Raw genomic sequence first — 23,287 nt, 5'->3', positions numbered from 1 at the left:
AGTATGCATGTGTTTGTGTTTATACCCTGACTCTTTAAAGTAATTTGAAGTGAAGTGAAAATATATACCTAATTTTATAAATTAGTGTATATATATATATATATATATGCATATATATATATTTAGTATGTTGATAATATTTAAAATGTAATTAATATAGGGGCGCCTGGGTGACTTAGTTCAGCGTCTGACTCTTGATTTTGGTTCAGGTCATTATCTCATGGTTCGTGAGTTTGATCCCCACATTGTGCCCTGTGCTAATAGTGTGGAGGTTGCTTGGGACTCTCTCTCTCTCTTTCTCTCTGACCCTCAACTAGGCTCTCTCTGTCTCAAAAGTAAATAAATAAACATTTAAATTAATATCTGTTTATTAAAATTTGTACTCTCCTGAGAATATCTCTTCATTTCAATCCATGATGTATAAAGCAGATATAATTTTATGGAGGAAAAGTCAATAAATTCAAGTAGCAGAGAAGTCATTAACCACAACACAATAAAGCTGAAATTAGTAGGTGCTGTTTAAGCACAACAAGTCTTATATTTGGACATTTAAAAACAACCAAACTCCTTAGAATAATTCCTGAGTCAAAAGAAAACAAAACTCTAATAAATGAGAAGCTTCTACACTCTGTGATAAAATCACTGAGATCAGAGTAAATTTCCTGCCATAAACAACTAGAAAAACAAAACATTTTTAAAAACTGTTTTGTTAAAGTTTACATAGTGTGTCTTTTTCAATTCTTTCACCTTTAACATGTCTGTGCTCTTAAATTTAAGGTCTTTATATGGTTGGGATTTGCACCTAGTCTGGTGATGTAGCTCTTTTAATTTGAAATTTTAACACATTTACGTGTAGTATACACTGACATATTTGTGTATATATTTTCCATCTCATTGTTTTTTCTACTTAATCAACCAGCTTTATTTGTTTTTCTTTCACTGACTGCTTTCTTTTGGATTGAGCAAGTTTTTTAATTATTCTATTTTTCTGTTAATTTTTAGTCATACATGGGATTTTTAGTGGTTACACCAGAAATGAAAAATACATCTTCAAATTATTAAAATTGTGTACAAATGACTCTTTTATTAGTTCCCCAATTGTGTTAGAAATTTAGGATCCTGAACTCCATTGTACTTTATTATCATGAATTTTTATTATAAATATACTTTAAACTTCATAAAATCATTGTATTTTTTTGTAAAGTCAAGATTAATTCTTATTATACATGTATTCACCTTCTATGTTATTCTTAGTTTCTTTCTTTATAATTTCTCCTTGGGATTATTTTTTTCCACTTTAATAACTACCTTTAGTATTTTGTGTGTGTGCAAATGTGTTGATAATGGTCACTCTTAGGTGTCCATTTCTTTTTACCTAAAAATTACTTTGTTTTGTGTGTTTTTAATTTTTTTAAATGTTTATTTATTCTTGAGAGAGACAGACAGAGCATGGGTGGGGAAGGGGCAGAGAGAGAGGAGGAGACACAGAATATGAAACAGGCTCCAGGCTCTGAACTGTCAGCATAGAGCCTGATGCAGGGCTCAAACTCAGGAATGGCGAGATCGTGACCTACGCCAAAGTCGGAGGCTTGACCCATTGAGCCACCCAGGCGCCCCTGTTGTTACACCAAATAGTCTGCACCCAGGAAGAGACAAGCAACACGCACTTGAGGAATCAGAAAACTGTTTATTTAGCACTGGTGCCAGCCCAATGGAGTCACCTCCAAAGGCTGAGCCCAGAATCCTGGTGTTGGCCTTCTTTTATGCCTGGTTAGCTTCCAGGTACTTGGAAATATTCTATTGGCTGCACAGGGTGCGGGTGGAGGGGCACTATCAGTTGTGCTATGTGGGCAGTTGGCTAATGCAAGAGGCAAGCAAGATTACAGAAGCCAAAAGCATGCAAGGGGAGTATCCAGCCTCAGATATCTGGCTGGCCTCCTTCATCTGCTCTTGCTGGCTTACCTTCTCATTCCCCACTCTTGATTCTCAAGCTGCTATAGCAGCCTTAGAGAAAATCAGTTTGTAGGGGCTGGAGAACCCCTTTCTATCACAAGAGGAGGGGCAAAGACCATTCTGGCTTTTTCCTGCTGGACAAGGATGTCAAAGGGAGGGGTATGACAGCTAGGGTTTTTCACCATCCAAAGGAGAGTAGTGATAGCTAGAATGGTCCAGCTGGAGCATCACCTGGAGTTTTATAGCTTCTAGGCAAGAGGAAACAAAGCTGTCTAGCATATTAAGAATACAAACACCAAACAGTAGGGCTATGAAAAGCATTAGGAGAGGACCAGCTAAAGGGAGGAGCCAGGATGCCCAATTCCATATGTTGCTCCAAGAGTTCCATGAGTCTGCTAATTCTTGCCTCCCTTTGATGATCCGTTCCTTTAGTTGTTGGGCCATATCTCTAACTATCCCTGATTGGTTAACATAGACGCGGCATTCCTCATTTAGGAAGAGACATATTCCCCCCTCTTCTCAGCAGTTAACAGGTCTAACCCTCTTCTATTTCATAACAGTACTGCTGCTAAAGTGTCCACCTGGTCTTATAGGGTTACCAGGGAGTTTGCCATGGCTGATTTAAGGACCCGGTTCATATGTTCCACTTTACCAGACAGCTTCCTGGCCAATGCCCCAAAAATGTTACAGCAAATACTCAGTGCCCAGGAAGAGACAAGAGACACACACTCAGGGAATCAGAAAAGATTGTTTATTTCACACCAATGCTGGCCCAGCAAAGTCACCTCCATAGGCTGAACCCAGAGCCCTGGTGCTGGCCTTCTTTTATGCTTGGCTAACTTCCACATACTTGGAAACATTCCGTTGGCTGCACAAGGGGGAGGACACTATCATTTGTGCTTCACGGGCAGTTGCCTGATGCAAGAGGCAAGCAAGATTACAGAAGCCCAAAGCATGCAAGGGGAGTATCTAGCCTCGGACATCTGGCTGGCCTCCTTTATTTGCTCTTGCCAGATTCCCTTCTCACGGTATTTATTTTCGATGGATTTTTTTTTCTGGACTTAGAGTCTAGGTTATGTTATATTATGTCTTGGTTACGTTATCTGCATTAACAAGCAATCTCCCAAATTTCAATAGCTAACAAAAATTTTGGAGGATTTTTTTTCCCCTCACATTGCATGTTGGTGGATCCCAAACTGCTCAGTCTCTGTTCCACGTATATTTTCATTTTAAATTCAAACTAAAGACACCCACTACCAGCAACATCCCATTCTTGTGACAGAGGGAATAAAAGAATGCCGCAAATTTTAGCTCAAACATTGTTCACTTTAGGCATGTCACATAGTCAAGTGAAACAATGGGATGTGTAAGTGGAAATACGTAATCATCTTATAGAGAAAGGGGGGAAGGGAGTAGGGGAGATGGGCAAAATGTGTGAAGGGGAGAGGGTGATAAAGACTTCCAGGGATCGAGGGGCACCTGGGTGGCTCAGTCAGCTGGGCGCCTGACTTCAGCTCAGGTCACGATCTCACACAGTTCGTGGGTTCGAGCCCAACATCAGGCTCTGTGTTGACAGCTCAGAGCCTGGAGCCTGCTTTGGATTCTGTGTCTTCCTCTCTCTCTGCCCCTCCCCTGCTCACACTTTGTGTCTCTCTGTCTCTCAAAAATAAATAAATGTAAAAAAAATATAAAAAAAAGAAGACTTCCAGGGATCGAATGAATAAGTCAAGGGAGCAGAAGGCACAACACAGGGAATACAGGCAATGGTATTGCAATAGTGTCGTATGGTGACAGATAGTAGCTACACTTGCAGTCAGCATAGCAATAACACATAGATTTGTTGAATCACTGTATTGTACACCTGAAACTAAGGTAATATTGTGTGGGAACTATATTTCGGTAAAAAAAATTTTTTTAAAGAAGAAAAGTACATAAGAGTTGGGAACAATAATACAATCTACCAAAGTTGGTAAATGTTTGCCCTGTATATCCCTTTTGTATCCTTTTCTTTATCCACCATTATTTCTGCTTCTGTTTTAGATGTGTCTCCAGTAACCAGACTATAGTTGGATTTTTTAATCTAATCCAAATTTCTGGCTTTTAATAGATATGTCAAAGTTTCAAGGCTTTGATAGGAGGAATTGATGGGCTCCAGAAACTAAGGGATGTTGTGTTGTAGAATTAAATAGACAAGAGCCACCATGGAAACAATATGCACAGGAGGTCACTGCCAGAGAGTAGTATCAATTGGACCCTTCTCCATTATATGTCTGGCTGCTTGGGAAGGTGTCTATCCCATATTTTTGGAGATTGCATTCAGTCAATTTAGAAAATGTCTGTATTCACTTCCTGGAGCTTAACCATTACCCCAATTCACCAGCCTAAGGATTTTTAGGCTACTATAAGGATGAGGTATAGCCTAGTATAATAAATGAAGAGAAAGTCACCTTTTATAGGTTTTGGCAATAAGAGAATTTTTCTTCATTTTAACAGAGGAAAAATAGGAAAATTTATCATTTTCAGAGCGTTGGAAGGATTATTACTGCCAGCATTCCTGGGAAAGGAAAACCAACATAATTTTGTCAGTTATTGGGGAACATCAAAAGTTTTCTGTTTTGCTACCCTAAAGCTTGAAAGCAGGCCACCAAGCTTTGATTAACAGAATGAAACAACACCCCTGGGATAATTGCCCTGGAGTCCTGAATATGTCTATTTGGCATCTCCAACTAAACTTTGTGATTGTGATTGGTTTTTCATGATTAAGATTCTTTAATTACAAAGTAGTAATTAACCTCTTTCACCTCATATTCCCAAGAGCTACTCCCAATTAAATCCTTGAGAGCAAGCAAGAGCTTCAAATATTACTGTTGATTCGTGGCCTATTTTCACAGAAGAAAGGACTCATCACAACCCAGATACAGAAAAAAAGAGGTAGAGATTCAAAGTTCCATTTATCTTATAAAGGATTCCGAGTTTTCAGAATAAACGCAGAAAACAAGTGGTAATCAGCTTCCAGGTCAATGTGATGATAGATTTTGTACAGAACTGTACAAAGATACAACAGGCCATCTATATATAGTAAGTCTCTCAGGGGACAGAACGATTTGGGAAGGATATTGACATTTAGACTTTGATAGAACTTCACGATCCTAAAAATCTCTTCCAATCCTGAGATTTTTCTGAATCTAAAACATTCTGACTACTCAATTACTCAACATAGCAAGGCTAGCATTTCCAGACTTGTAACGTGAGGTGACAGTAACATTTCTGTTCTGGCTGAACTAGAGAGCTGAGCCTTAATTCAGCTTTATGTGTCTTACCACTCATTTAAACCACTCTGACCTTGTTTTTTCTCTCTACAAAAGTTGGGTAAGAGTCTATATTATGCTTATCTCTGAAGAACACAGGCTTTGGAGTCAGACAGAACTATATTTGAATCTGGCTCTGTGAACACACTAGCTATGGGACTTTGGGTAAGTTATTCAACCTCTGTAAATTTCAGTGTTTTCATGTGCAAAATGTAGATCACAGCCACACCTACTTCCTACTTCAGAAGGTTTTTGAATTTATACATATGAAAGAGCAGAGCCTTGAATAAATTAAAACAACTACCAGGAGAATATGACAAACTCAAAATCAATCATTGAGATGATTTAATATTCATCTATCAGAAACAGCTCAAACCAAAAAGGTTGTATGGAACCAAAAGCTGCAAATCTAAAAATTAGCAACAAAATACTGCATTTAAGGAATAGATGATACACATTCTTTTCTGATGCCACTTAAAGTTTTTAAGTGGCTAACAGAGTTCTTGGAACAAAATGCCAAGAACTCAGTGTATGTTAGCCAGTATCACAGCATGACTTGAACCCTAAAACTAGAAATCAAGGCGTCTTGAGGAGATGATGAGAAGAGTAACTTTGCCTGAATAAGCCTCAGTCCAGTACTAGGAACAACAGGTGGCAGTAAATGGGAAAAAAGGTACTACCCCAAGTTAATGAAGGATTTTCAAAGGGTCAGAGACAATAAAATATGAAATAAGATACATGAGTTAGCAGTGAGTTTCCCACAACTACAGGTTCTAAGCATAGATGGTTTGACTTTTGCTGTAGAAGAAGCAGTAAGTTTGTACAATGACCCCTGGGCAACCAATACTGTGAAATTTTCCAAGAAATCCAAGTCAGAGGAGGGAAATTTTTTTTCATCATACAACATTTAGAGGGAATCAAACAAATGCACTTCTGAAAAATTAAGGTTCTTTTTATGGTTTTTTATTTATTTGGAGAGAGAGCATGAGAGGGGAAGGTACAGAGAGAAGAAGAAGAAGAAGAAGAAGAAGAAGAGAGACAGAGAGAGAGAGAGAGAGAGAGAGAGAATCCCAAGCAGGCTCCACGCTGTCAGCGCAGAGCCCATTGTGGAGCTCAAACTCACCAACCGTGAGATCATGACCCCAGCCGAAATCAAGAGTCAGCGCTTAATGGACTGAGTCACCCGTGTGCCCCATCTTTTTATGTTTAAATGTGAAAAACAGATGCTGAGAATTGTGGGGTCAGTTTTTAGTTGTCTTCAGGGTATAAGAATATCTTCCATTTTATTGTTATGATGGAAGCATATGCTAAAAACACATGCATATGCAGGAAGCAGTGTGGTTTACAAGGTCAAGTAGTTTTAGGATCTTCACACAAATTTTATTGTGGACAGAAGTCAAGCAGGTTTAGTAGAGATCTGTGTTATCACATATCCACTGCATATTAATATTTTTACATGTTGGGGCACCTGAGTAGCTCAGTCTGTTAAGCGTGCGACTCTTGGTTTCAGCTCAGGTCACGAGCTCGCAGTTTGTGAGCTCGAGTCCCACATCGGTCTCTGTGCCGACAGCATGGAGTCTGCTTGGGATTCTCTGTCTCCCTGTCTCTCTACCCCTCCCCCACTTGCTCTCTCTGTCTCTCTCTCAAAATAAATAAACTTAAAAATATTTTGGAGCACCTGGGTGGCTCAGCCGGTTAAGCGTCCGACTTCAGCCCAGGTCATGATCTCACGGTTCATGAGTTCAAGCCCCGCGTCGGGCTCTGTGCTGACAGCTCGGAGCCTAGAACATGTTTCAGATTCTGTGTCTCCCTCTCTCACTCTGCACCTCCCCAGCTCATGCTTGCACTCTGTCTCTGTCAAAAATAAATAAACTTAAAAAAAAATTTACATTTTTATTACTCATGGAGATGGAATTGTCAATATTTTTCTCTTCGTGTTTTATCCTTATAGGTGCCTCCTTCACTTCCATCCACTACTCCCAGTCCTATCTATTTGTTTGCTTGTTAGCAAGACATTTATTGAACATTTGTATCAAGTACTGTTAGTTGCTTGCTGATAAGAACCTTATGTCGTTCCAGCCCTTACTATCATCCTAAACAGAAGATATTTAAGGCATTTCCATTTACAAGTGAGAATACTAAAGCCACATCTATAAATCATGGCACCAGAGCTCATACTACAGTCTCAAACTGCAAACACACTTACCACTGCAACGTATCACTCAGCTTATACATAAAACTTGAAGTGAGAAATTATTTGCCTTTTTAAAGACTCATCCACAATCTCGGATGTTTAGGGTTTGTGAAAGGATTTCAGGGTAATTTGTATTTATATGAACTGACCCACATAAATGAAGGGAAATTAAACATTAGGAAGGAGACTGAGACCTGGAATTTAAAAGAGATTGTTAAAAGATAAAATACGTAATTATTTTTGGATTTTAGTTCACGTTCAGTGACCTGTTTTGTTTATAGTTCAGTCAGCAGGGAACAAATGTATTTGGCTAGAAGGAATACTGACACATGCACAGGAACCTTGGCTAACCTTTGAAAGAGGTATGCCTTAGTAACTAGCAAAAGAGGTCATATAAAATTCGTTGTGTCTTTGATGAATTGTTCACATAAACAGTGATTTGTTGAGCTTGTTACACACACTTACACACACACACACACACAAATATTTTAGAATTTAAAATGTTATAAAATAGGGGCGCATGGGTGGCTCACTTGGTTAAGCATCTGACTTGATTTCAGCTCAAGTCATAATATCACAGTTCATAAGTTCAAGACCCACATGGAGCTCTGTGCTGACAGCATGAAGCCTGTTTGGGATTCTCTGTCTCCCTCTCTCTCTGCCCCTCCCCCGCTCACTCACGCTCTCTCTCAAAATAAATAAACCTTTAAAAATATGATAAAATACGTCTATTTACTGAATTCTTCCACTATGATGATACTTTGATCTTACAGTTCTGTGATATTTTTTTTCTTTATATGTGTTGAAGCTGGTTATTAGGTATATACATATTTAGACGATAATGATGAATTGAAATTTTTAAAATCCAACAGCGGCCCTGTCAATCCCTAATGATTTTGTCTTACTGTCTGCTTTACCAGTTATTAATGCAGATTTCTCTACTATGCAGAAACAGAACATTCCTATGAAACGTTTCGTAAGCAAAATGGCAGAAAATGAAGACGCGATTGCCATTAATTTATACGGAAAACTTTTTGAGCATTCCAGGACGCCAAAAATAACCTCTCTTAGGCTTCTTTGATACCTTCAGGACACATCTTGCTGATAGATGCACAAAATAAATCAAGATAAAACACAGATACTGGCAGACCCAGTTCAAAGCTGAGCTCAATACAGACACACTGAATGTAGTTCCTTGGGAAAAACGCTCTGCTCAGGCTGGGTGCTGCCTCTGCAATGGCTTGGCTCCCTGCAAAACACACACGGAAATTCTCACGGGATTTCTTGGCTCCTCTAAGACAGCAAAAACAGGTAACAATACATTGTCCACGAAAATGAAGTGGCAAAATGGGAACTTTCAAACAGCAGGGGTTACTTGCACAGCCACATTAACTTTCTTGGGGATTAGTATATGTTTGGCATATACTTTTTTAAAAATCCTTTTATTTTCAATTTTTCCATGTTCTTGCCTTTTATATCTCTTATAAATAGAATACACCAGGAATTGTTTTTTAGTACAATATTACAAATGTATGTCTTTAAAGAATTTAGTTTTTCTTTATTGTGAAAATTGATATATTAGAACTGATTTATACAGCTTTTTATTTTTATTTGTCCCAATTTCCTATTTTTCTGTTTCTTTTTCCACAATTTCTTATTCTTTGTTTGTTTCTTTCTTTCTTTCTTCCTTTCTTTTTTTTTTTTTTTTTTTTGGAATTGATGGACTGCTTTGACTGTTGGTATTTATTTATATCTTTGTTATAGTTGAGTTTTGCTTCCCTTATATCACTTTTTCCCTTCTATAAATTTGAAAATTATCTATTCTATTACTATCCTTTCAGTGAGTATCCTAGAAAATTTATTGGGTTTTTTTAACTTAAAACCTAAAAGACAGGTGCCTGAGTGGCTCAGTGGTTAAGCGTCCAACTCTTGATCTCAGCTCAGGCCTTGAGCTGAGAGTGGTGAGTTCGAGCCCTACTTTGGGATCAGCACTGGGCACGGAGCCTACTAAAACAAAACAAACAAACAAACAAACAAAAACTAAAGAAAACAATGTTTCATCCCCTCACAAATGATACAAGAAGTCTTTGGCTCCAATTTTCTTCTCCACATTTTTTTCCTGTCATCATCCATGTGCCAATTCTAGATTAACTACAGAAATTCAACCGTTATTACATTTTTAAAATTTTTTAAATGTTTATTTATTTTTGAGAGGGAGAGAGAGAGAAAATGAGAACAAGCAGGGGGAGGAGCAGAGAGAGACAGAGACACAGAATCTGAAGCAGGCTCCAAACCCTGAGCTGTCAGCGCAGAGCCCAATGCAGGACTCAAACCTGCGAACCACAAGCTCATGACTTGAGCAGAAGTTGGACGCTTAACCCACTGAACCACCCAGGCGCCCCAACACTGTTAGTACCTTTTACAGAGAATTTCTACTTAGATTTATGTACATGTTTACCATTTCATTTCTTTATTATTCCTCTTCATGTCTTAAATGATCTCCATTATTTTCTTTATTCTTGAATTATATTTAGAAATTACTTTATCATTTGTCCCTTGACAGTAAATTCCTGAAGTTTTTATCTGAACTATATTTATTTTACGATGGAAGAGAATTTTACTGGATATCTAATTCTGCGTTGGCAGTTACTTTCTTGCCACACTTTAGAGATATTATTTAACTAATTCTTGGCTTTCATTGCTGCTGTGGAGAAGCCAATGGGTCATTCTCACTGCTGTTCCCGTAAAAGTGATCTACGCTTTCTTGCTGTTTTTCATATCCTCCCTTTGGTGCTCTGTTTCTCTGTAAATACCATCCAGCGTCACTTCCTGTGTTCTCTCCTGCAGGACACAGAATACACATATAAATGTTCCCATTCCATTGTTTCTATTTTTTTAACAAAATTCCATTCCTTTGAACACTCTTCCATACTTTGCAAGCTTATCTCTGTTTCATTAAAGAGGAATTCTTTAGATATATCTTCCTATTTACTAATCCGTTTTTTTTTTTAATTTTAGGGTGCATGAGATAACCTAGTAAGAGAGGTTTTTGTTTTGTTTTGTTCTATTTTGAGTGCAGTTGGCACACAATGTTATGTTAGTTTCAGGTGTATAACATGGTGTTTTAAATTCTATCTAATCCATTGTTTATCCCCTCTCACCTCACTTAAAACAATTGAGTTGTTACTTCAACAATAATCTTTTTTTTTTAGTTCTGTAAGGTCCACTGGGCTTTTTTATTTTTCTTATTTATTTATTTATTTATTTAATGTTTATTTTTGAGAGAGAGAGAGAGACAGAGACAGAGCGTGAATGGGGAGGGGCAGAGAGAGAGAGAAAGACACAGAATCTGAAGCAGGTTGATTCCCCGGGCTCGGTCCCACAACCATGGGAGCTGAAATCGAGAGTCAGATGCTCAGTGGACTGAGCCACCCAGGCTCCCAACACTGAGTCTTTTTAAAAGTCAATTTGGTAGTTTTTAAAAGACCTGATTTCTGTGGCATTCTCACTTTTAAAATTGCATCCTTTACTTCTTGAAATATTCCATATATAAGTGTACTATATAACACGTCTAACCATTCCAAATTCTGTTGTCCTTGTGCTAAATCTCTTATTGCATCATTTCTTTTCTTCCACTCCCATTTATAGTAGCACAATTGTTATCATGTTTGGAAATCTTTGTCCAAAAGTTCTTTGTTTCTTCTTAATATCTGGGAGTTCTTGGTGCCTAAGTTGGGGAATTTTTCTTCTGGAAGGGATTTGCTTCTCCTATTCAGCATGCCTCACCCAGGAACACTTCACCTTCTCAAAGATTTGGTTCAGAGAGAAAGTCTCAGGATTTGCTTTTCTAGCTTCACTGATATTCCAGTGCCGGATGTCCCGTAGAAATGTCTCCATAAAGGTATGATCACAGGGCAACCCTTCTCACTGACGTTTGTTGGTACAAATCTCCTGCTTTGGTTCCCTGCCCCTTCAGTTCTCTGTGCTTCCCTTACCAATTCTCTGTTCTGGCTGATTCTGATGCCAGCCACCCTGATCTTGGCTACTGGCTCTTGGCGCTCCAACGCCAGCCGCTGAAGCTTTGACACCTGACTGCCTGGCCTCAGCCCCTCCTACTGTTTTATTTGTTATTTATCAAATGGATCCAGATACCTCTCCTAACTTTTGATGCAACCAGCAATGTCTCAGAGAGTGTGTCTTATCCAATTCTTGTTGTGGCTTAAGAGGATTCATTTCAGATGATAATATGCTGGTCAGCCTTGATACAGGAATGATAATAGAATTTTTGTCTGATGACTTCTCTTTCCCCAATAAAGTATGATATGACGTTATCAGCTAAGATACCCATATTATTAAAGATTAAAGTATAACATGATCAAAATGACTTGAGTGAATTTCAGTTAATTATACACTTCAGTTAACTTGAACAGATTTGGATTTAAGGAAGGAAAGAGAAGAAATATATGCATGTCATTGAAGTTGAAAACTTAAAGTTTAAAGGAAACATAGACATTTTTTTTCCAACCCATCAACTATGAAGATGAGAACTGAGGCCAAGAGGCTCATTTGATTTGCCTGAGGCCACATGATATGGTCAGAGAAAACACTAGGACCACACCCTCTATATTTAATATTTATATTAAATCTATATTTAATAAGATCATAGAAAAACCTGAAAGATGTCTTCAACTTTTCTGCTTTTCTTTGTTTGTTTCTTCCCCCTTCCAGTTGAAATGGCTATGAGAAACCAGAGTACATTGAGTGAATTCACATTGGTCTCCCTTCCTGTCATCCAGGAGCTTCAAGTCTTGCTGTTTGTCATTCTCCTGCTGGTTTATATGCTCATCATAACAGGAAACATTGTCATCATTTCCTTAATATGGACTGATAATCGTCTCCAGACACCAATGTATTTCTTCCTTAGTAATTTGTCATTTTTGGACATTTTGTTCACAACTACTATTGCCCCAAAGTTGCTAGCTTGTCTCTTAGAAAAGAAGAAAACCATATCCTTTGCTGGCTGCATCACTCAAGTTTATTTCTACTTCTTTCTGGGGACTGTGGAGTTTATCCTCCTAGCGGTGATGTCCTTTGACCGCTACGTGGCCATCTGTAACCCCCTGCGCTATACCATCATCATGAACAGTAGGGTCTGTCTCCTGCTGGTTCTGGGCTGCTGGGCGGGAGCCTTTCTCTCAGTGCTATGCCCAACTATTGTGGTGTCCAGATTGCCCTACTGTCATAGAGAAATTAGTCATTTCTTCTGTGACATTGCCCCTTTACTGCAGGTGGCCTGCATTGATACCCACTTCATTGAGATGATAAACTTCCTCTTATCTTCCCTAGTGGTCCTGAGTTCACTGGTGCTCACCACCACATCCTACACCTACATCATTTCTACCATCATGCGCATCCCCTCAGCCCAAGGACGTCAGAAGGCCTTTTCCACCTGTGCTTCTCACATCACAGTCGTCTCCATTGCCTATGGAAGCTCCATCTTCATGTACGTGAGGCCCAACCAGAGCCATTCACTGGATTTTGATAAAGTGACGGCTGTCCTCACTACAGTGGTGACCCCTCTTCTGAATCCTTTCATTTATAGCTTGAGGAATGAAAAGGTAAAGGAAGTCTTGAAAGAGTCAGTTAGCAGGATAGTTCCACCACATTCCAAGGGAACATAACACTAAGCAATTTCAGGACATGTAAGCTATGCTTTCTCTCTATAGCACCTTGTGCCGTATGAAGACTGACACCCAAGTACAACTGAAGCCTCAGAATCTGTCAGCAGGATGATTAACCATCACACATCATCAACAGTGAAGTATGGAAAACCAGAAGGAAAAAAAAAAGAATTCTATGTCTGTTCAGTCTTTGAAATATTTTTCAAATAGTAACATAGGATCATGGAAACACTCCAGGCCCTGAGTCACAAGAGCTAATGTCTAATACTTGTTTAGGCACTAACTTCAATGGACTTGGGAACTTAGTTACTTAGGTTGCATGATTTCCCCAAGATTCCACCTGCCCATCTGCAAAATGGTGGCAGGAATGTCTGCTCTGATTATTTTCCAGGGCACTTGTGGCTATAAAATGAGATCATTAAGGGGCGCCTTGATGGCTCAGTCGGTTAAGCGTCCGACTTTGGCTCAGGTCATGATCTCACGTTTCGAGAGTTCGAGCCCCACGTTGGGCTCTGTGCTGACTGCTTGGAGCCTGGAGCCTGCTTCGGATTCTGTGTCTCCCTGTCTCTCTGCTCCTCCCCCCACTCGCACTTTGTCTCTCTCTTTCTCTCAAAAATAAATAAACATAAAAAAGAAAAAACTTAAAATAAATAAATAAAATGAGATCATCTGTATGAAAGTAATATTGTCATCACACATAGATATTGGTAAGCAGAAAGTGAGACATTTTCACCAGCCCGCCCCCACCGAGATGCTTCTCCTTTGATGATCTTGACTAGATTAAGAAGCAAGAGTTTTAATTCTGTTAGTCAATATGGATGAAAAAAGTTTAAAAGACTGGCAAATGCAAAGACTATCAAATGTTGCTCTAGGAAGAAGGTCTGTCCTGCACACAAATTAGTATTGTGTCTGCTGTGGCACTGGCAGAGTCAGGTTACCTTTATCTTTATCTGATCCCATTAAGCATTTTATTTGAATTACTAACTTTTCCTTGTTCTGACTCTAAGTTCACCAAGCACCTTTGTATCTGTTTTTGCCTTCCCATCTAGCTTGCCTAGTTGGAGAAAATACTCATGGCAAAGGTTGTCTAGCCATGAAATACTGTCTTTGTTCTTGTAAATTAATTACTATTATCTTTTTGATTAATGTGAATCTCATCTCAGATTCATTGTGATGATAAATAGAAATGTGCTGAATTTATCAACATAATAAGACCCTACAAGGTATATATCTAGAAGGCAGAATCACCTTTTATTTTTATTTACTTATTTATTTGTTTGTTTATTTTAGAGAGAGCATGAGCATGGGGGGAGGAGGTGGGGGAGTGAGAGAGACAGAAAGAAAGAGAGAACCTTAGGCAGGCTCCACGCTCAACGCAGAGCCCAATTCAGGGCTCGATCCTACCACCCTGGGATCATGACCTGAGATGAAATCAGGAGTTGGACACCATCCATCCAGGTGCCCTAGAATCCCTTAGTGTTGTTATCATTTCTATAACTATGTGCATAGCACAGTTCTTCAAACTTTTATATTCTGCTGGGTCTTCCCAGGTGACAAAGGACAACCGAACTCTATGCCCAGCATATCCAGGAAGAGGTAGGAAGGAGAGGGTTATTAGGAAGCAAGATTACAAAGAGGGAAGTAACCATGGAAATTCAGATCTTGTTGCCTGAGAGAATAAAAAAGCCTGATTTACATCAAAGGGGGATGAGGTGTTCAACAATGAACTATAATCTTAAGAAATAAAGCAGGATTCAGCCCAAAGAAGGGAGCCCCTAACATCCAGAATGGATCTGGTGTTCACAGATATTTCTTGGTATTATTACAAACTGATGTGATACTTACAGATAAGTCATGTTTTTCTCCCATTGGACGTAAACAGTTTCACTGAACATCCATTTCATACAGGATCACTGTGCAACACAAAATACCAAGCAATCCCCTGCCTTACCAAATTGAATGGCCATTACCTCTTTACTAATTACAGCTTTACCTTACTCTGTCCCCATCCTTCTGAGAGCACTTAATCCAGAACAGGCTGCTGCTTCCATAGACCCTCCCCAAAAGTTCCCAAAGAAAGGATAAATCCTATGATAAGTACACTTAGTGAGACATTTCACTCTCTCCACAGTTTGGGTTTTCCCTCACTGCAATGAATGATAAACCCAATTTCTTCAACTATAGATATACTCCCGGTAGACTTTGGGGTAAGGGCAATGACGCAGAGTGGGTCATAAGGCCCTGATGAAAAGCAGAACAATCCAGTTTCCAGGATATCTGAGAAACCCAAAAATAAGAAACAGTGGACAAAAACAGTAAGTTGCAAAAAGGGACCAGGAAAAGGACCAAGAATGTACCTCAGGCACTTCATCACCCAATGAGTCTAACAGTCCCTGACGAGAAGAGATAGATGATTAAATGAGACCAGAGTTAGATTTTGTTATGTCTTTGCATGCCTAAATAAAGTGTATACAAAGCTGGGTTTTGTTTACCCATAAAATTGGTTTTGTGCTGTCAGTTATCAATAATACCTATGTTATTAAATCCCTGGGTTAAAGAACTCCATTCAGGTGTTGTTCATGCGAAACATCCAAATATAAGTGAGCGCAACCAGTATTCATTTATGGTTTTTGTGCCAGATGCCTATGAAGGCGTCAGGTACAGGAACACTTGCAACCCAGACAATATGCAAAACAAATGGCCCCATATACAATTGCAGACAGATCTGTCTGAGTCACACTTTGTAATCAGAAGAGCCATCTTTTCATTATATCTTCCCCAAACCCTATTTTGATTTTGATTTTTTTTCCTTTGGAACAGCCCACTTTTTAAACCCTATTGTCTTTTGCTCATGGGTCCAGACCCTACACCCAAAGAGATCTGTTTGAATTCATTTATGAATCCAACTTACTAAATTCCTTTCATTCCCTAGATCTTCTCATACAATTTTGCGACAATTAGAAGGTACTGTTACTTGCCGGTTATAAAATCAGTTACTACTTTTTAAATGTCTTTTTCATTCTGTTTTCTTTTCGCCATTATCATTGGTCTAAGAGGAAGCAGACTGACAACCACCCCCATATCCCTTGGAGAACTGTTCTTTAAACACAAGCTTATAGCCTATAAACTAAAAGGCTAAGTTGAAATTATTTATATGTTAATAATGTTTTTTCTATTTATGCACACATTTTTGACATCCTGGTAAAGATTGGATTTAAGTAGCGGTAACTGATTTCAGCCAAGTATTTAAATTTCCAGGATTTGCTTTAAGAAGACCTACATTCTATTCAGCTTACACAGTGGAGGTCTGGAGGAGGCAAAATTATGTTCACATGAGAAGTGAAATGCTTTCACTGGTATACAAAGGAAAGTCTATATAAGGTAAATATGTAAGTGTTTAGAAAAGGGATTTTCAACAATTCTGAATTTATTCATAGTTATTTTACACTTCAGAATCTCTTAAAGGCTATAAGGAAATGTCCCAAATAGTTAATGCTGATTAATCTGATATTTTAAATGACTTTTATTTTAATTGAAATACAGTTGACACACAATGTTACCTAGTTTCAAGTCTATACAAACACAATACATAAGCAAAATGTGTATTAAATGGCTTTATGTTAATGGTAAGGCTTCTGGTCAACTGTAGCCTATTAGTAGTTAACTTTTGGGGAAGTCAAAAGTTTTACATAAATTTTCAACTGTGCGGGAGGTCAGCACCCCCAACTCCCACATTGTTCAAGGGTCAACTGTCCATTGTGATATCAAAACCATAAAATATCAGGGAGGAGGTAGGGAATAAAAGGGTAGAGTTTCTGTATGTGATCAAAGTTAAGTTGTTATCAGCATAAAATAGTTGGATCTAACTATAAGACATTTTACATACACTTCATTGTAACCACCAAGCAAAAACCAACAGTGGATATCCAAAACACAAAGAGAAGGAAATCAAAGCATACCACTATGGAAAACCATCAGTTCACAAAGTAAGACACCAAGGGAGGAAGAAAGGCATAAGGGAACCATAAAAAGCCAAAACAGAGAAGCCTGGGTGGCTCAGTCAGATGAGCGTCCTACTTCAGCTCAGGTCATGATATCATGGTTTGTGAGTTCGAGTCCCGTGTCGGGCTCTGCGCTAACAGCTCAGAGCCTAGAGCCTCCTTCAGATTCTGTGTCTCCTTCTCTCTCTCTGTCCCTCCCCACTTGCACTCTGTCTCTCACAAAAGTTAATAAATGTTAAAAATGTTTTTTAGAAAGCCAAAAACAACTAATAAGATGAAAAGGAAATGAAAATAAAATTGGAAAACACCATGGCAGTTTCTTATATAGTTAAACATATACTTACCATAAAACATAGCAATTCTACTCCTAGGAATGTTTCCAAGAAAAATGAAAATAAATATTCACATAAAAACATGGACCCACTGTTCAGAGGGGCTTGATGCAAAATGGACAAATAGTGAAAACCACCCAAGTGTCCATCATCTGGTGACTAGGTAAACAAACTGTGATATATCTACACAATCTATATAATAGATAATCCTCCAGGAATACAAAAAAAGAAACTTGTGATACCAGAAACACATGGATTAATCTCAAAGCATCTGATTAAGTGAAGAAAAGAAACACAAAAGACTATACACAGTAAGACTGCATTTAGATAAAATTCTAGAAAATTCAAAATTACATTGACAGGAAATGCGTTGGTAGTTATCAGGGGCAGAGGTGGGGAGGGGAACATTTTTGCTGCAAAAGGGTACAGGAGTGTTTCTAAGATAATGGAAATATTGTAAACCGTCATAATGGCACTGGTGGTATCTTCTGGTGAAGACGTGCCAAACCTCAACCACTGTACCCTTAAACTGGTTATTATTTGTACATCACACATCAATTGAAATATGTACATAGACGGGGCGCCTGGGTGGCGCAGTCGGTTAAGCGTCCGACTTCAGCCAGGTCACGATCTCGCGGTCCGGGAGTTCGAGCCCCGCGTCGGGCTCTGGGCTGATGGCTCAGAGCCTGGAGCCTGTTTCCGGTTCTGTGTCTCCCTCTCTCTCTGCCCCTCCCCCATTCGTGCTCTGTCTCTCTCTGTCCCAAAAATAAATAAACGTTGAAAAAAAAAAAATTTTATAAAAAAAAAGAAATATGTACATAGACATAAAATCTACATAAATAATCTATGTTTGGAAAGCAACCGCAAGCTTTTTTGTCAATTTCATTTTATTTTTGTTGCATAATCTTTATTTTTTAAATATAATTTATTTTCATATTGGCTAACACACAGTGAGTAAAGTGTACTCTTGGCTGTTAGGGTAGATTCCAATGGTTCATCGCTCTTACAGCTTATTTTAATACACTACGATCATTTCAGAAAAAAAAAAATGTGTTTGAAGTTTTCCAAGTTTCTAGTTCCCTGAGGTTTTAAAGCAGCTGTATAAGTTTCTCTTTAAATAAATAAAATAAACAACCAAGAGATTCTCCCAGGAGACCTTAACATTATAACAGATTTGTTACTTCAATTCTCATGTTCTGTGATTGCAGTAGTCATAATTAACCTTTTTTTATGCCATAATCCCAGGTGCCATTGTAAACCAAATCTCTGAAGGTGAACACAGAATCTCATTAACTATCAAAGTTCATATTCAATAGAGGCAGAGTAATGTTATTTTCTGGAGAGAATAAATAAAGACGGTTACATTTACAGTCAAGTCACAAAATCCCCAATAAGTGAACAGGGGTGACCTAACAAAGGGTGACAGTTCAGAGAGATGTTCCAGTGAAAGCAAATATGAATTCTCCTGACAATCAGGCCCATGAGGGTAGAATGAGTTGCCCCAAGAAACAGTGAGTTTAGCATCACCGGACGGTACCTTGGTGGAGACATTGCAGGACATTTGGGGGCCGGCTGACTCATCCGCCTGTGGAGTTCTCTTCTGCTCTAACGTCCTGTGTTTGAATAATTCCACGTTTCTGGGTGCATCCACAAAAGAAAGAGAAATTCACTAAATAGAGAGGAAATTACATTCCTGCAACGAAAACCAAACAAAGAAACAAAAACCCAACTGAAATTTGAGAAGCTTTTGGTCACTTTTGCCAGAGATCCAAAATAGGAGTCAGAGGACCTGCTCGTGATTCGGTTGGGTGGGACTCCCCCATTCATCGCCAAACCTCACTCTTCTGCTCTTCTTGGCAAAAACGTGCTTCAGAGTCCACATTACTTGAAACTCAGGAATACCTGAGATGGAGACTCACTGGACGTGTAACATGAAAGATTAAATGATAATATACCACTTGGATTCATCCTGGTGTAAGTCAAGATTTAAATTTTTCTGTGGAAATACAAAAAAGAACTGAAAAAAACTGATAGAAATTACTAAAAAGGACTGTTTTCCATTCAGAGGAAGACGGATGGAACACTTCAGCAAACAGCGAATAACCATTTGGTGTGGTTCTGAAAGGGCGGTTAAGTACCACGTGGGAAAACAGACTCAGGCTAAGACTGAGATTTACACAGAATCCAACACTGAAGCAATAACAGAATTTAAAGAAAAACGGATGGGATGCAGGAGGAAAAACACACCCAGATTTGAGTTTGTTAACATACTTGAATGGAGAAAATACCGACTGTGCGACAATCCGCGTGATGTAAGTATCCTATAATATGCAATTATCCGTATTTATATGTTAAGCAGTTTGGGTCTCACTACATTTGTTTACATGTATATTTGACGAATTAAAGTGTAATGACTGCTTTCCCAAAACTTCTACTGTCAGCAGACGTCAAGTATTAGAGCTCTACCCTAAGTCTGAAGATGAAAGTTTTTAATGTACTTCAGTTACAATTAAACTTTGTCACATTTTACTGACAGCAGCAAAGATCCCCAATTATCTCTCACCCCCATTCCCCACTACATCTTAGTTCTTTTCTGTTTCTGCTTCCCCATCCCCATGTTCTTAACAAACATGTACTGAACGCCAAGTATATAAACATTACTGGGCTGGGCCCTAGCTGAGGACCGGAACCTGGAGTGTCATCATCCTCACGTTAGAGAGAAACAGTCAAGACAGGGTACTTACGAGTCTCATTAAAGGCCACTCACTCAAGTGGCCACAAGAGAAAAAAGTAAACCACACAGGTTCTCCGACTGAAAATCTGCTATGATTTTTCCATTAGTCCACATTTATCTCACTAAATCCGGCATCTTGAAACATGCAAATATGCAATTCAATGCCATTTTTTAAGGATCCACAAATGATAATGAAGAAAAAAATCTCCCCTCCCCCAATGAAAGCCTTAAGTTGGCAAACTTATAATTAAATTGTCAGACACAGATGGTCTAATCCACAACCATTTCCCCTTAGACATGATGGGCTCTGGAGAGCACAGAGGTCGTCTAGAGAAGACCAACTTGGCTTCTAGAGAAGCCAAGTTCTTTTCCACTATCATGAACTGAAGAGACTGCCCAAAGGAGAGCAATGCTACAGCTTTAGTTCGTCTCACAGAAGTTTATTTGACCCTTACTCAGCAGAACAGAAAGCTCTCCAGGCCTCTTTTTTCCAGTCCTATATGACCCAATGACAACCACGGCAAAGAGCAATTCTATTTGTGTCCAACCCTTCCAGATTCTCCATATTAAAACCTGGCACAGTGTTTTTGAAGATCCCAAACTGTCTGACTCTTACAATACCAGACAGGAATCAAGCTCCCATCAGGCTCATCAAAGACTACAGAGGCAAGAAGGAAAACGATGACAGTACAGATGTTGTGAAACAATTGGCTAGATGAATGGAAGGAACAATGGAGTAGATGACAGGCAGTTCGTGAGAATGCACATCAGTGTGTCTTAACACCCACTCATCTCTGGTGTTGTCAGTAAGGAGGGCGGGAAGGGGGAAATGAAAGGGAATTTCAAAGCACTTCTACTTGTACACATACCATGCTCTATTCTGTCTTTGTATTAGATCTTAGTAACATTAACACATGTCCACCCAGATATGGTTATGCCTTCTTGTGCTGTAGAAATCAGTCTGGAAGTTTGTTACCTGGGTGCAGCAGCAGTGGGGGGAGGGAACAATATTATCGTATTAGTGGTGGAAACGCACCGGCTGGTACCAAGACCCTATTTCAATAGATCAGACCCTTTATGGTCCTGTGATTACTTAAAAGCAGTTTGGTCTTGAAATAAATGAATGGTGAATACAAATAATGAGCAACTACAAGGACCAGAAAAGTCACAGCAAACTTTTCAAATGGAAATCCATCAAAAACAAAAGTCTTCAAGGAAAAATACTCCTACAGGAATGCAAGCTGGTGCAGCCATTCTGGAAAACAGTGTGAAGGTTCCTCAAAAAACTAAACATAGAACTACCTTACGACCCAGCAATTGCACTACTAGGCATTTATCCACGGGATACAGGTGTGCTGTTGCAAAGGGACACATGCACCCCCATGTTTATAGCAGCACTATCAACAATAGCCAAAGTATGGAAAGAGCCCAAATGACCATTGATGGATGAATGGATAAAGAATAGGTGGTATATATATACAGTGGAGTATTACTTGGCAATGAAAAGAATGAAATCTTGCCATTTGCAACTACCTGGATGGAACTGGAAAGTATTATGCTAAGTGAAATTAGTCAGAGAAAGCCCAAAATCATTATGACCTCACTCATATGAGGACTTTAAGAGACAAAACAGATGAACATAAGGGAAGGGAAACAAAAATAATATAAAAACAGGGAGGGGGACAAAACAGAAAAGACTCATAAATATGGAGAACAAACTGAGGGTTACAGGAGGGGTTGTGGGAGGGGGGGTGGGCTAAATGGGGAAGGGGCACTAAGGAATCTATCTTGAAATCATTGTTGCACTGTATGCTAACTAATTTGGATGTACATTTAAAAAAATAAAAAATAAAACAAGTTCAAAACAAAAAAGAAAAAAGAAAAAAAGAAAAATACTCCTAGGAATTACATTTCAGAAAAAGAAAGTGACCTTCTTTCAGGACGAACTCAGTGGGTTCCACACCTAGAGACAACCTAGTTCAGGTTCATTATTGGTCATTTGAACCAATTTCATTTTAACATAAAACTAAAGGATTAGCTACAAAATAAATTCAGCTTCACTGAACTATACAGACACGTAGTACATGTGCAGCACCCCTGAGCCGTATTCCAAGATGAGCATTTCCAACAACATCATCTGCATTCACTTTCTTTCACTACTATTAACAAGCTGATTGTCCAAAGTGCTGAAAACAATGTGAGGTATAAGAGACCAATTTAAGACAACCTGTAAGAATCCCCAGTCAAGGAATGGAAGGGAAAAGCTTTGGTATTCTTTTGGATCCTGCCATACACATGGCATTGCAGGGAACAAAAAAGAAACACACTGATCATTTTCCCAGTAGAGGTTTTTCAAATGTCTGAAATAGGTTATGCCAATGATGAACCATATATATGCACCTACTTGCTCTGTAACAGTGTAGACATCAAAACCTTATACCGGTATAAAAAATAAAAACAAAGAAAAACTATGTGGCCTTATGGAGATCAATTATTATCACATCAGAACAACTCAGGGACAACCAGAGATCACCTTAAGACTCATGCGATACCAATCACAAATGTGAGGAGAGACCAAGACAGGTTCTCTTTCATATGATGCTCTTGGTCAGTTTCGTAGTTTCTGCTCCTTTATGTAGATGATACCTGAAGGGTTGAAATGACTTGGAGAAAAGTAACTCAACTTTTATTAACATTCCCTTTTACCATTTTGCAAATGGACTGACGGGATTCTCAGTTAAGGATTCTCTCTTCTCAAGCACAGAACTTAGCCAGGGAAACGGTAGATCAGGAAAAATGAAAGAGAGAAGGGAAGGAGCACGGGGTCCAAGAGATGACCATGGAGAAAATGTCATTCAACCAAAAATGTCAAATATGAGAATACCAAGGTTAGAAGATGTCATGTAACTTATCCAAGGTTCTATATTAGAGTGAGTGGCAGGATGAAATCACTCTGACACTTCATTCAAAGCTTTTACTACTTTACATTTATCACTGATACTGAGAGTTGAAAACTCATTTAAGCTGATTTTCATTTCCATAATTTTTTTTCAGAGAAGCGCTGCCCACTAAGTATTGCATGCC

General features: G+C 38.8%; 1 protein-coding gene across 1 annotated transcript; it reads left to right on the top strand.

Moving 5' to 3' along the window:
- Nucleotides 1-12,134: 12,134 nt before the first annotated feature.
- LOC124504649 (olfactory receptor 6M1-like) lies at nt 12,135-13,136 on the top strand. Its single transcript, XM_047070107.1, has one exon. The coding sequence runs from the start codon at nt 12,135-12,137 to the stop codon at nt 13,134-13,136; it is 1,002 nt and encodes a 333-aa protein (XP_046926063.1).
- Nucleotides 13,137-23,287: the final 10,151 nt, after the last annotated feature.

Source organism: Lynx rufus, unplaced genomic scaffold (genome assembly GCF_022079265.1).
Source record: "Lynx rufus isolate CCGP_SWC_20201006 ecotype Redwood Valley unplaced genomic scaffold, mLynRuf1.p SCAF_9, whole genome shotgun sequence".
In the NCBI taxonomy this organism is placed as follows: domain Eukaryota; kingdom Metazoa; phylum Chordata; class Mammalia; order Carnivora; family Felidae; genus Lynx; species Lynx rufus.
This window is presented reverse-complemented; position numbering and strand designations above follow the sequence as displayed.

What these genes read in the sequence shown, in the direction of transcription:
- LOC124504649 (XM_047070107.1), top strand. Translation starts at nt 12,135, where the DNA reads ATGTCTTCAACTTTTCTGCTTTTCTTTGTTTGTTTCTTCCCCCTTCCA.